The 15,493-nt window shown below is 49.0% G+C and overlaps 1 protein-coding gene across 1 annotated transcript; it reads right to left on the bottom strand.

The window, feature by feature from the left end:
• Positions 1-4,703: 4,703 nt before the first annotated feature.
• Positions 4,704-5,195, bottom strand: LOC143264083 (uncharacterized). The gene has a single exon (XM_076529568.1). It carries the CDS (start codon positions 5,193-5,195, stop codon positions 4,704-4,706), a length of 492 nt encoding a protein of 163 aa, XP_076385683.1.
• Between the last annotated feature and the right edge of the window lie 10,298 nt (positions 5,196-15,493).

Here is a 15,493-nt window from a genome sequence, read left to right as displayed (position 1 = left end):
TAAGTATCAAATCTGAAAATTCTATTAATGATAAAGAGAATGAATTAAGAAGATCAGAACGCGAAAGGAAAAAACCTGTGAGATACGGTCAAGCGGATTCGAATTGCATATATGTAAATATAGTTAGCGCAGATAGTCCTCAGACGTATGAGGAGGCTTTCAAAGGAAACGATTACGACTTGTGGAAAGAAGCAATGGGTACAGAAATGAATAATTTAAATAAAAATAATACTTGGCAATTAGTAGAAAAACCAGAAAATAAAAAGGTTTTAGATTCGAAATGGATATTTACAAATAAATCAGATAATCGGAAGAAAGCTAGATTAGTTGTTCGAGGTTTCCAACAGAAAGAAATATTAGAAGATTTATATTCACCCGTGGCAAAAATTCAAACACTAAAATTGTTATTATGCTATTGTTGTCAATTTGGTTTAATGATTATACAAATGGACGTGGAGACAGCCTTTTTGAATGGAGCTGTAAAATCAGAAATATTTGTGAAGCAACCAATAGATTACGATGACCAAAGCGGGAAAGTATGTAAACTAGAAAAAGCGTTGTATGGATTGCGCGAAAGCCCAAGGGCTTGGTATGAGTGTTTCGATGACTATATAACAGAATTAGGATTTCAAAGGAGTGAGAGTTGTTGGGGAATGGTCTGGTGAGGGTTCCTTCAATGAGCTGAATTCGTTTGTTCTTAACTAAATTTAATTTTAACACTTAATATAACCACGCACACACAAAACTGGACGACTCACGCACGAAAAAACGAAGAGTTGAAAAGCTATTTAGGTATAACTGGGGAGTGACTAATATCACTGTCGGTGGCTAATCGCGAGGTGTTGTACTCGGGGTTTCGTTGTCTTCTAACCGGCGAGAGCTAGACGATCACCTGAATTCGGAAACGCGCCGTGACGTCACGAACCAATCAGCTGTCGCTAATCCGGTGCACCGTGCGATCGGAGCCAATAACCAGATTAACGACAATGCTAACGGTAACGCGACGGACGAAAAACATTGCCGTTGGATTTAAAGACAGCAGGGATGCGGGGAGACGAAATGGTTTGTTTTCGTCTTGAGGTGAATTCAGGGCCGCCTGCGCTCGCCGGTTACAATACGAAACAAGAGTGATTATTGTTTGTATATGAAATATGAGAACGGTGTAATAATATATCTAATTCTATTTGTAGATGATTTATTAATTTGCTGTAAGAATAAGAAAGAAATCGATGAGATTAAAATTAAGTTGTCTAATAAGTTTGCTATGAAGGACTTAGGTCAAGTAAAAACTTACTTGCGAATTAATATTAACTATGATGTAAGAAAGGCTATATGGAATTAGATCAAAGTAATTATATAGAATCGTTAGCGCGAAAATACAATATTCAAAATAGCAAACTATATTGTACACCGATGGAACAAAACTTGAGTTTAGAACCCGCACAATCAGCCTCAAACGATATAAAGTATAGAAATCTCATAGGGGCTTTATTATATATTAGTTCCGGAACAAGATTGGATATTAGTTATAGCGTGAATTATTTAAGTCGCTTTCAGAATAGTTACGATGAGACTCATTTTAAATATGCGCTAATAAGAATTCTAAAGTACTTGTATTTAACAATAGGAAAAAAACTAACTTATACAAGAAACTTGTAGCGCCGTTTGAAGAGCGCGCCATGCCGCCGCCGTCTTGCTTGCTGCCGCATCCTTTCGCTTCACCCTTTAGGGCCACTCTCCAAGTGCTTGCAGCGTTCCTTCCTTCGCCATGCTGGATATTCTTAATGCTGCCCCTCTGCTCCACCATCGTTGTGACTTCGGAGTTTGCAAGGTGCTGGAACGTTTTCCGCAGTTCTTCCGACACTTTTTCGCCATTTTCCCGCATTGCACTGTTCCTCTGCACTCACGCACGTGGTCACATATATTCCCCTGTACCCGCTACACTCCCAGCACTTCACTGTACTCCCATAACACTTTCCCAACACTACACCGAATTAATTGCCCATCTGTTAATTATTTCTTATTTATTATTTATTTATTTATTAATCTACTAATCACTTCACTATTTGTAAATAATTTATTAGTTAATTATTAATTACTATTGTTGTTATTATTATTATTAATCTCATTCACTTCATTAATTAATTAATTAATTAATTAATTAATTACTTCCTTCCTTCACTTCGTTCCGTGTCGTCTCGCCTCTTCCTCTTCTCCTCCTCACTGTCTTCTTGCTTCAACCTATCCGCTTACCATTTGAAAAACGCGCCATGTCTCCGCCATCTTGCTTATTGCCGCGTGCCTCCGCTTCACCCTTAGGCTTCATCCTTAAGGGCCGCTCTCCATGCGCCTGCATCAACCGGCCTTTACGCTCTACGCTTTCCCTCGCGCGGAGATGCCCACGTGTTTGTACGATATATCGAAACTTGCTCGACTGACACCATCACTTATTTACTATCAAATCACGATACAGTAAAGACTGGATAACTGCAACAAAATCGGGACCCAAGCGTTGCAGTTATAGAGTCGAGGTGTCGATTTTGTGTTTACATTTGGCTCGAGCCGAGCGCCGAACGTAGAAAAGGACAGAGACTGAAAGAGAGAGAGATCCGAGAAAAGAAAACAATCGGCAGGACGTATCGATGTGACAACACTAATGCAACAGTTTAAGCAACAGCAAAATTTTTTTATTTTTTGGTTTTGCTAAATATTACTTTTACCAATGTAATTGTGAGATTCTCCTGATCAAAATAAGACCAAACACGGCATAATTTGACCAACATTTGTTTATGTAGCAATATTGTTTGTTTTTTCGAGTGTATTGAGGTGCGATTTTATATGGAACCAAAAGACCATTACTCACCCGACTTTACTAAAAATTTAATTTTTAATAGCCTCTCACGTTCGCTCTCTGTCCTTTCCTACATTTAGCGGTCGACGCGAGCCAAATGTAAACAAAGAATCGACACCTCGACTTGATAACTGCAACACTTTTTCCCGATTTTGTTGCAGTTATCGAGTCGAGGTGTCGATTCTTAACTTTTAAATAGCCTCTCTCGTTCGCTCTCTGTCCTTTCCTACGTTTAGCGGTCGCCGCGAGTCAAATGTAAACAAAGAATCGACACCTCGACTTGATAACGACAGAGAGCGAACGAGTGAGGCTGTTTAAAATTAAATTTTTAGAGAAGTCTGACGAGTAATAGTCTTTTGGTTCCATACAAAATCACGCCTCCATACACTCGAAAAAACAAACAATATTACTACATAAACAAATGTTGTTCAAATTATGCCGTGTTTGGTCTTATTTTGATCAGGAAAATTTCACAATTACATTGGTAAAAGTAATATTTAGTAAAACCAAAAAATAAAAAAGTTTTACTGTTGCATTAGTGTTGTCACATCGATACGCCGGTTCGGATTACATTACATACGCTACTCGCTCGTCAAGTGTCAAAATTCAAGGGGGATCCCCCTAAGTGGTGGGGATAGTAACGTTGCAGTTATCCAGTCCATCGTTTGTCGCAGTTATCCAGTCTTTACTGTATTACGAAAATAGCCAAAACTAATCACCGCGTACATTCAATATGCCTCATTCGCCCTTTCCCGCACTCTAAATCCCTAATGACATTTACATTATTTATTAATTAATTTAATTTCTGCGACTTTCTCTCACAACTTCAACATGTCGCACGACCACGTATTCGCGCAAGTCCTTCTTCAAGGGCAACTTTCACCCTTAAATTGCACTATTTTGACTCGTGATATATAAAAATAATCGTGTTTACGTCGCGCACATACTTATTTTATTCCGCAGTCGGCCCGAACACTCGTTTCCTCGCTTTCGATTACTCATGGGTTTGCACCTCATGTTTTCCCTCGCGTCGCGTGGAGGTCACCATTACCGAAATTTCGATTTTTATTTATAAATTCATTACTTCACCTCCGATTTTTACAAAACTTTACCGCTCACTTCTAACACGGTCTCCCCTCACTTCACAACACTATTTATCACACTTTAACCACTTTTTCCCACTAAAACTGAACTTTATCGCGGAGCTTCCCCCGAACATGTGCGCTCACCACGACAGCCAGCCGTCTATCTCGTGGGTAGGAGAAGCCTCTCCACGTGCAGGCTCCCGCCTGCGACACCTGCGGCCTTGGCGGTCTCGGTCAACCCCGGGGCTCTGGGACCCCGGACCGAGAACCGCCAAACACTCACACAATCAGAAGGATGAGGGTCGACGACGGGGAGGGCGGCGCAGCCCCCAACCACGTACATCTCTCCACTTATCCTAAACACTCGCACACACAGACGCACAACACACATAACCACATACGCTTACACACAATCATTCACCAGTCACACCGTGCGGGCGACGAGGAGAAGCCGCGCCGTCCCACTACCCTCAGGAGGGCGCCGGGGAAATCGGGTCCGGATTTCCCAGTCGCCTTCCTCTCCTCCTGCCTACATCGCCGCGCATTTCCTTTGCACGCTCTGCCTCCTCCTTCCGCGAGATCACCGTCTCGCAGAAGGAGGCGACAGCCATCCATCCCTCTCCACTCTTCAGCATTTTCTCAATCACACCATTCAGACATGCAGGGTCGCATTCAGTGACGCATTCCATAAAATGCCTTTACCAGGCAAAGGTAGGACAACAACTCATAACGTGCTGGGCGTTGTCGGGTCCAGCACTACATTCATATCACCTCGGTGATCGCTCTCTGCCGATCCGCCACAGATACTCCCCGAAGCAACCATGCCCGGTGAGCACCTGCGTGACCCGGAACGAAAACCGCCCGTGGCCGCAGTTCATCCACTGCTCCAGTCGTGGAAGGAGCGCCCCGACCGCGCGTTTCTTCGCGGCCCCGCTGGCAACAAGGTCGCGACGCCAGCGGGAGATAGCAACGCGGCGGGCCTGGAGTCTGACCTCCTCGACGCTGGGCCCCGGCGAGCCTTCCTCTACTAACCGCTCCAGGCTGAGGGAGCTTCGGTAACGGTAAACCTCAGCCTTCACCTCAGCCTGGTACTTTAAGGGTATTACACCCGCCAGGACCGTAGCCGACTCCCAGGAGATCGTGCGGTAGCCCATCACTACTCGGCCGGCCAGTCGCCTCTCCACTCTACGCAGGACACCCTGCGAGTGGCTGCTGGCCGCCAAATCGGCCGCCCAGACTGGGGCACCGTACAAGGCCATGCTCCACACGACCCCCATGTAGAGTCGGCGCACCTTCTCACTAGGGCCCCGCAGGTTGAGCAATAGGCGCGTCAACGCGCCCGCCACGCGCTCCAACCCGGGGGCCAACGTTTCAGAGTGGGCATCGAAGCTCCAGTGGCGGGCCAGTCGGAGTCCGAGGTAACGCATCTCGGACCCGATCTGGACTTCGGCTCCGCCAACCCGGATCGATGCGGATCCCCACGTGTCTGGCAGAAGGCCATGACCTCCGTTTTGTGGGGAGTCACCTCAAGCTCGAGGCGCCCGGATCTTGGCAACGACCACCGAGGCTCCCAACTCTGCGAGGCGGCTGGTTCTCGACCAATCTCGTCCCGTTGCCAATATATGGTTATCATCAGCAAAACAGGTGAGGTACAAACCCGGTGGCAACGGGGCACGCAGAGCGGGGTCGTATCCCACGATCTACAGGTGCGGACCGAGAACCGCACCCTGGGGCACGCCCCGCTCGATCTTCCAAACCCTCTCGGCGCCCGACCGATCAATACACTCGATTGACCTCTCCCGGAGATAGTCCCCCGTTAGATTACTAATCACCGGGGGGAGCCGGTGCCTTTCAAGGCCGTCCAGGATGGTTTGATGGGGCAGGGTGTTGAATGCATTGATTATGTCAAGCGATATCGCTATTGCCACCCCACCCTGTGACGGGCCCGACTGGCCAATGTTACGAACGCGCTTTATTGCATCAATGGTGCTTCGTCCCTTTTTGAATCCGAATTGCCAGTCGACCATGTTGGGACCATCTCCGGAAAGGTGATCGGTGAATCTCCTCGCTATAATTGTCTCGAAAATCTAGCCAATAACGTTCAACAACATTATTGGTCAGTACGCCGAGGGCACCCCCTCAGGTCGTCCCTCCTTTTTAAGGAGGAACAGCCGCTCCCTCTCCCAAACATTTGGAAACTTCCCCTGTTTCAGACAGGCGCTGAAGAGGTTCCTCAATCTGTCTCCCAAATATGGGAGTGCCAAGGACCAAGCCCGGCCCGGGATGCCGTCGGAAGGTGGGCCGATAACCCAGAGCGTGTCGGTGGATTTTCATCACGCGGAAGAATTGTTTCCACGACGCGCCCTAGTAGCTGGGGGTCGCGGCTCTCCGCAAGCGGTGGGGGGTATGGCCGTAGTTTACCCATAACTAATTTGTATGGGCGACCCCACCGGTCCCGCTCAAGAGAGCCGAGGAACTCGTCCCAGGCCCGATCCTTGGACTCCCTCATGGCTGTCCTGAAGGCGACTACCCTCTCCCGGTAATCGCCCCAGAGTTGCTGCTCCCTCGCGGGGTCGCAGTTGCGCCTACACCGGGCGCACTGATACCGACGACACAGTGGGAGACAGGCGTCGCGCAACAGCTCGATTTCCCCCATCCACCAGTATGCCGCCCGGCGCGGGTGAGTGGTGGCCCGGGGCATTGCCACGTCGCAGATATCCTGCATGGTGCCCCGGAACCACTGACCCTCACCCTCGACGTCCGCGACCTCTCTAGCTGGAGAAGCCGGCCAGCTAACCGCGAGGGCCGCAGCCACCATCATCTCCTGTTCCAACCTCTTCAGCGACCATCTTTTTGGCAGTGGGCGTCCACTCCGGCGGCGCCGAGTGTCGCAGGAGAAATCTACACGGATATATCGGTGATTGCTAAGAGTTCCTGTCTCCTCCGCCACCCGCCAGCTCGCAACGATGCGCGCAGCCGCAGGTGAAGCCCAGGTCAAGTCCACAATGGACTCCTCCTGGGGCCGCACGCGCATGCTTGCCGTGCCCCTGTTTAACAACAGGAGCCCTTGTGTCGCTGCCCAGTCTAGGGTCGCCTGGCCTCTCAAATCGGTGCCCGGGGACCCCTATTCGCGCGCCTTCGCCTTAAAGTCCCCGAGGACAAGAACGCGTTGGGTGGGGCAGCGAGAAACTAAATCCCCCACCCTGTCGAGCAATTCTTCAAACTCGGCGAGAGGCCAACTAGGCGGAGCGTAGACGCCCGCCACCACTATATCCCCCCATTAAACCGCAACGCAATCGCGGTACAGCGGGGGGGGGGGGGGGGAGACGGGTTTCCCACGCAACACGATCGCAATTCTCGCGTTGCGGCCCTCCGCGTCCGCGAACCAATTAGGCTGGTCCGGGACGCGGTAGGGTTGCGCCACTACCCCAATCGCGCAGTCCCACTTGGCGAGGGTGTGCAGCACAAGATCTTGTGCCCCCGCCATTGGCCTGAATAATGGGGCTCAGTGGCCCCATCACTGCTACGATCCCACCTCCATGGCATTCTCATCTTCGGGCGTGGGTTCAGCCTGGTTGTTTGCCCCCTCCTTTGGTTGTAAGGCCTTCTGTGGCTGTGAGGCCTCCTTTGGCTACGAGGTCTCTTTTGTCTTCGAGGCGTCCGTTGGCTGCGAGGCCCCGCCGGTCCCGCTTGCGGGCGCCATCGCTTTTTTCTTTCTTGATGGAGCCGGGGCACAACCCTCGGCTCCCAGTCTGTGTGTGCCAGGTCTCCCCAGGTCACTAATTAGGGGTAGTTTAGCTTGTTCGTACACATGGCTGCCTTGTGTCCTTGCTTCCCACAGGCGTAGCAGCGGCCAGTTCGATCTACCTGCTCGCTGCACTGCATCGCCGTATGCCCCTTCTGGAGGCAGCGGAAGCAGTGCATGGGTCTTGCGACCAGTACTTCGACCCCGGCCGAAGACCACCCAATTTGCACTCGCCCGGCCGCCTCCGCCTTCTTCGCAGTCGTCAGCGGGCACTTCACCCACACTGTACCTAATCCGTTGCGCGATCGCCTAATTTTTCCGACTTTGATGTCCTGGATGCCGTATTCACCCAGCTTTGGCCATGACCTCGGCCACTTCCTCCTTGACGATCGAATCGTCAAGATTTGGGAAACGTAGCTCCGTGGTTTTGGTCGGGTTAGCTACCCTCACGTCTGTCTCCTTGAAAGCCTCTCTCAACTTTCCAGCCAAATTCGCTGCATTCCATTTATTTTCTTCACCCGAAATTCCCAGGACGATTCCACCTGTGGCTGACTTCTTTATCTTGAATTCCAAGATCCCCATTTTCGTCAGCTCCTCCTGGGGCATTGCGTCCCTCGCCTGCCTCAGTGCCTGCGAGTAGGTGGTTTTTCCACCTGGCGCCACCATCAATGTTACTGCCGCTGTCCTTGGTGGACGCGGAATTGTCGCCTTCCTCTTCCCTGCGCTGGCGTTTTTGGCCGTTTGTTTCGTCTTGCCACCCAAGACCGTCGTCCATAATTCTCTTTGCTGCCTTGGGGGAGCAGCAGACGGAGCAGCGCTTGGGGCTGAGGACGAGGTAGCTGATGGGGCAGTCCACTGTGTGGCTGCTGCAGTAGTCCTTCTCGCGGACGACACTCTAGGCTGCGCCTTGCGTTGCGCTCTCCCGCTGTTCGTGCTCCGTTTCTCTCTTCCGCGCAATTGCGCGGACAGCTCTTCGACCTTTCGGATTAGGTCCGCCACAACCAATTCCAGTTCAGCCCTCGGGTGGTTGTCTTCCTCCCTCGTCTGCGGCGTTTGGGCCGGGGCCGATGCCGCCTTTCTCCTCAGCGACTCCCTGGGGCGCGGCACCGGCACCTGCACAGGGTCCTCCTCTTGTTCCAGCATAGGAGCCGGCGCCGGCATCTCCGCCATCTCCTCGACACAAGTCGCTGGTTGCGCGCACTCCTCGTTTCGTGTGACCGGGGCCGACTGCAGAGGAACACAGCTCGGCTCCCCCGTTTGTCTCTTCTTTATATCCTCTCTTCCAGAGGAGGATGTGAAGAGCAGCCTTCTCCTTGTCGCCCTCCTCGCTTCCACAGGAAGGACGACAACTCCGGGTCCAGGAAGTGCTGGCCATGTTATGGATGCCTGAGTGCCCCTGAGCAGCTCGACTTGCCCCTTTAGCGCCTCCATATCTGCGCTCATCTTCTGTCTCTCTTCCTCCGCCAGCTTTAACCTGAAGCGGAGAGAGTTAATGTGAATCTGGGCCACCGAAGTGGGACGCAGATATGCCACCTCATCCGAACGAGTATATGCAAACACGACCCATCCACCCCCAGCTACGCCACCACCGAAGAGTCGAGACCCAGTCCAACCAGCGAGGGGAAGACTTCATTTGGCTCCATTGCTGCGTAAGGAATTTAAATCTAGGCTCCCATACTGCCATTGAGGTAGAAAAACCCCCAACAGACTATAGAAAGCCATTCTGAAGCGGAGAGACTCCATCTCCTCTTCGGCACGAGGCCCGTTCTCCAACATTGTTGGCCTCTTTGCCAGTTCGGCGTTGTAGGCCTGTACTACTATGGCCGTCTCCCTTACCTTGTGGATCGACGACCCCTTTAAATTGGTGGAGAATGCCGCGATTCGTTGGAGCAGCTCGGTCCTGCGCTGCACCTCCGCAGCCAGGTCCGCCGTTGGAATCCTCCGCGCCTCCCTCATCAGATCTACCACGTCGGGCAGGGGCCTAATGGTCTTACTTGGGCAGGGGATCCGGTATGTGGGGTCATCGACCCTTAACTCCCTCGCGAGCTCGACCTCCGGCCTCTTCGCCTCGTTTAATCTTTCGATTGCGGCCGCCCTGCCGATGTACTGACCGGTGGTCTGCGAGCGTCCCTTCCGCTTGATTGACTACGTGCCTTCCCACGACTCCACGGAAATCACGGATGAGTCGGAATCAGAGTCGACTGCCCGCGGCGGCTGCTGCCTTCTTCCTCCTCCTGGCCGGCACCGGCGTTCGACCCCGAACCGCTTGAGGGTCACCTGTGGCGGTACTCTCCGCTGCCGTCCTCTTCCGCTGCCGCGACTCCCTGCCGCTGGCTGTTGCCGACTCCGAGCCCGAGTTTACGGGCGTTCCTTCCCTGCTGGAGCTCCTCGTAGTAACTCAAGGGCGGATCTTGTTCTCCAGGGCCGGTGTTTCACCCTGCTTCACAAGCTTCACCGCGTGCGGTTTCAACGCTTCACTGCACCTTACGACCGGAATCGCGAGGGTGCATTCTCCGATACTGATGCTCCCGCCTTCTTCTACTGGTTGGTCGCTTTTTGAGATGTCGGTCACATCTTGTTTTGAGTTTTCAAAAGTTGAACTATCCATAGTTAGTCCCACGAGTCGGGTCGGAAGAGAGATCGATCCGGGCAGAGCCGCCTTACCCGGGCAAGTATAGATGCTCGGGGGGGGGGGGGGGGGGGTCGGCAGGTACCCCCGAAGGAACCGTTCGAGACTGCCCTGTTTTACGTCTGGGCAGCTACACAATCCTCGGCACGGTTGCCTATACATCTTGATTTCAGACGTCTTCACTCGCCCCCGCCACCGCCGTTTTCAATCCTCAGTGCGAGCCTTACCGGCTTGGGAGGCCCTATCAGGGTCCAAAGACCCCGCTGGTATCGCCACGACACTTCGTCAGAACTACTCGGAAACGACGGGAGCACCCCTTTTAGTGGACTCATACCACAGACAGGGGATACCGTGGCCTTATTCCGCCCCGCGGCCACACAGCGGATTTTTTCATAGAGGTTTACTCCTTGCGGGCCAGCCGGTGAAGGAAAGCCCCCAGTTCCTGCGCAACATGACCACAGGCTTATGGTGTGAGTCAACGCTAGGGTCGCCGGGTCCGCTAACCCGTGACAGAGGTCCATCCAGGACCTGTTCATTAACATAACACTATTATCGTGACCTAATCATAACATAAAACCACCAAAAGTGCTTTCTAGCTAATGGAAACCACATTGAACACGAAATGTAAACATATCAGTGAGAAATACCAGTAAGTAGAGTAATACGAAATATTTGAAATATTTCGTTTGCTTTTGACTCGGAATGGATTTCAAGGTCATGATATAATACATCGTTGAATTCGTTTCGATGCGCTCTTTCATACGATATAAGAAAATATATACCATTCCATTAAAAACACTAAAGGTTATCTTCATATCTTAAAAAATAGTATAAACACGAAAAAAATACATACTTCATTATGTTGATTATAAAAAACAATATCACTTTTTCCTCTTTCATTTTTTTCTAGTACCAGTCATTTACGAGAAAAACGTTGGCTAGTAAATCGCTGAACACCCTGTATACATATATATGTGTTACCGTGAAAGATCGAAATTGGAGAATGTCGACTTTCACTGGTGAATTTCAACATAAACCAAATACGTCGGTGAAAGATCGAATATTTCATTACATTCTTGTACATTCGGACCTGCACCAGTGTATGTCGACAAACACATGTATGCTCTGATGGAGGTCCAAAAGAGAGGAGTCGACAAAGAGGCGACTGGCTCTCTTCCGCCAAATCCTCTGTTTTGCTGAGAGTCAGTCAGCTTTGTCAGTGTAATGCAAGCTTTAATGATGCGAGCAACGTTTTCTTAATTCTTTTTCCGATACCGTAATTTATACTGAATGGATACTGCAGTAAATCGTGATCTTTTTCTTGAAAAGTTAAATGTATTAATTGCGGGTAAACGAGAAGACAATTGTTGTTATTTTTCTCAAGAAAAGAATTCTAAAATACTTTCTGAAGTGGTTTGTGCTAAAACTAAGTGCAGCACATATTTGGATTACAGACGATTAAAACGTTTTGACGTTTTAAAAATGAATGATGAAAGGAAATTAATTGTGGCATTAAAATCAGGGGAAACGAATATACGGTATTATGTTACCAATGAACAATTGTTCAGTATACTATATGAAACTCACACCAGAATAGACCACGGAGGAAGAGCACGTATGCTTAGACAGTATGCCTAGACTAGTGTTTTAAATTCTTGGTCACTCCTCTCAAAAAAAGAGGCGCAAAAGTAACGTCAACCTTGTGACGTTTTATAGCGACTGAATTACGGAGAAGAAAATATAAATCTCCGACATGTTCAACATTCACCATTAGTACATGGTGTATGTCGACATTTACCGGTGTAAGTCAGAAATAAGGGTATTGAGCAAATATTTCGGACATACACCAAGCGACTATGTGAATGTTGACATACACCAGCGCAAGTCGACATTCTCCAGATTTCTGTCTTTCACGGTCACATATGTACCAAATAAATTAACAGCACAAATATATACACTATATACAAACATACTCTCATTCGTCATTATCATTATCAAATTCTCTTAACTTCATCCATATGTTGGAAAACTGGTTTCAGATTAATTGGGTTTATCTTTAAATAGTTAATTTATTTCCTCACAAAAGATCTTACACTAGTTCAACAACAAGTAAATAAACCAGCACGGTTGAGTCACGAAAGAAATCTGCTGAAACGGGTCAGAAGTTTTGAAAAAGAAACCTCTTAATAAAATTCTCATTGGTAGAAATTATTTAACGAGGGTGGAGGAAAGGAACAGGGATTGGGTAAAATATTGAAAGAAAGTAGTTTTTCAGGCGTTTTGAAGGCCTTCGAGTGCGACATACTGCAAGACTTCGGACCCAAATCAGTTACGCGCGAACTCTTGCTACAAAACACCACAGCGATCGCGAAACGGCTTCTGACTCTGAGTGATGATCAGCTCGCACTCGTCCTAGATGGAACATACATAAGACATCAAAAAAGCACCAACAACGCTTATCAAAGGCGCTCTTACTCCGGCCAGAAGAAAGTTCCTCTGTGCAAACCCTTCACCGTCTGCACCACCAACGGATTTATCGTTGACTTCGCCAGGTCGTTCCTCGGAACCTGGAATGATGCTACGATCGTGAAGGAAGTGCTGAAAAATGACGACCTTTTGCAGCTATTGAAGCCGAACGATGTGCTGATCGTCGATCGCGGATTCCGCGACGCTGTAGACTATATGGAGAACTTGGGTTATAAAGTCGTCATGCCAGCAATGAAAGGCAACAGGAAGCAGCTTCCTTGCGAAGAGGCCAACTTCTCTCGACTTGTTGCGAAGCTCCGTTGGATTGTTGAAGCTGTGCATGGTCGCATCGCTCAGCGGTATAAAATGCTGCACCATACCCTCGATAATAGAGCGCTCCCCAAAGTGCGTTCGCTCTGTCGCATTGTTGGTTATTTGGAAAACAAATACGGCCAGCGATCGTGGGAAGACGCTCACATGTCTTCAGAGGTCATTGATCGCATGCAGCGACGCATGGGAGAACCAAACACCCTTGGAGAGCAGGTGGAACGAGAGAGGTGGAGTCGTAGAAACACACTTCTACAACGGATTTCGGCCACCACCCTGACAGATTTCCCGAAACTGACTCAAGACCACTTACTCCTACTGACCTCGGGCCCATACCAAATCGATCTAGCACAGTCGTATTTAGCGGAATTGATGGAAGCCGACACCAATAACGTCCCCATGATGTTCATAAAAGAAACACCGAACATCGTTCGTTTAGAAATCAGGTCGCGGCATGTCAACGCAAAAACTTACCGGGTCGACATTGATTATGAACCGAAAATGGACCAGGTTGAAGGAATTCGACGATATTGGTGTGAGTGCCCGAATGAAAACCGGACAGTAGGCTGCTGCTCACATGTGGCCGCTGCCATCTTTTACTTGGCCCATGCTCGGTACCTCCCGCAGATTCTGCGCCCGGCTGCGCAGTTAACGGAGCTCTTCGTACCATCCGGAGAAGAAACGGAAGCAGAAGGAAGTGAGAGCGAGGCTTAAGTGCTTCCAGAACGGCTTTCTCATGCTTATATGGAGGTAGGTGTGCGAAATGTATAAAATCGGGCGCGACCATCTACTGTTTTTTCGAAATTAAAGTATCGGGCCCCCAATGGATTTTCGATTGGGATATCGCATTTTGTTCGCCTCGAAGGGGGGCACACATTGAGCGTGTAGCTAGAGTGGTCCGTCGAATGCATTTGTGTGCAATCAATGAATTTCAGTTCCTCCACTCGGTAGCATCTTCATCGCTACTTTCTTAATACTTGATACACGCATCAGAAAGTACGTTTCTCCAGCTTTCCAAAGAACACTCGATTAGCCCTGTAGCCCTAAACGTGGGTGAGATATGAGCATTTCAAGTCGCCGTATGTCCGATGCACTTCGACCGCTCGGGAGACATTTCCTCCTCTTCTGGAGCGACGACGGCGATTTGGAACGCCAAACATGGATACGTGTGGTCTACTTGAAGCTGGCTACACGATCCATAAGGTTTTTTTGTATTTTGTTTCCGGGGCCAAAAAGTGTATCTTATGCGCCGAGACCCTTTATGTATATGCGAGTTAATAAGAGCGGGCTCGTTTTCATATTCATCGACGAGTAGTTTCCACGCCGCTGCATAACTCTCATCGGACATGCTTATATTATCTATTAAAAGTGCCGCGTCACCGGTTACATTAGTTTTTAGATAATGTAGTTTTTGAATATTCGAAAGCGACTTATTCGCGTCGACGAGCGATTCAAATAAACCGCGGAAATTACCCCATTGATTAAAATTTCCGGAAAACTTCGGGAGCGAGAGACGCGGTAGTTGTGACGAGGCGGACGCAATTGAATCGTAAAAATTAGAAACATGACCTTGATCAGACGAGGTTGTACCACCGAGGTCCAGCTTGGTGATGGCTTCACTGAGAAAGTCGGATGCTTCGAAGTAGGCGTCCTCCGCATCGAGAAGACTGTTGTCCTTGAAGTAGGAGATACCCTTATGTTCCTCCTCTTTTATAGACAGAAGCAGCAACTGATGTGTCTTACCGTAGTCCTCCCAAAGCTTCTCCCAATGCTCCTTACGATTTTTTGCCTTGGCCAACGTAACTTGCGCCTTCGGGAGTTTTTTATAATTCAGGGTCACTCGTCGTATCGCAGCAACTGTGGTCGTTTGTTGCATTAAAAGGCTTTCTATTTTTTCGGCCATAATTATAGCCCGAAATGAGTAAGAATCGAATAATCAACAATAACGTATAAATCAAAGTTTTTAAGCGATGTCCTCCCTGAAGTACACGCACTGGTAAGCGCGGAATGTATCAAGTCACTAATTTCAATTTTAAAGTTATTGTCTGTTTGCGAAACGACACAAGGGCGACGGTTGATAACGGTACCCACAGGCGTCCGTTCAAATGTAACGTAAAGCGAAACGAGAGATTCACGAGAGTCTTTATGAAACCACGGGATTTAATTTTTAATGTAGCTCACACCAAAAGTCTGTACGCGAGAACAACCGAACTTTTTCGAACACAGTCACAGCAGAATCCGGCTCGAAGGACCACTTTGTTTCGTCTCGGTACGATTCCAGGAATGCGTACTGTGAAATAAGAAAGCGCCGGCCCGTGGGACTGAGGAATTTTCGGTTTCTTAAATTTCCCTTTGGTTATATTTAATAGTATAATTTTTATTGATCTCTC

The sequence above is a fragment of the Megachile rotundata genome, chromosome 3, assembly GCF_050947335.1.
Source record: "Megachile rotundata isolate GNS110a chromosome 3, iyMegRotu1, whole genome shotgun sequence".
NCBI classification, from domain to species: domain Eukaryota; kingdom Metazoa; phylum Arthropoda; class Insecta; order Hymenoptera; family Megachilidae; genus Megachile; species Megachile rotundata.
Note: the sequence above shows the minus strand (reverse complement) of the source record. Positions and strands in the feature narration are given on the sequence as shown.

Bases quoted from the DNA above. Each gene is read 5' to 3' on its own strand.
- LOC143264083 (XM_076529568.1), bottom strand. From the start codon at position 5,195: ATGGCCTTGTACGGTGCCCCAGTCTGGGCGGCCGATTTGGCGGCCAGC.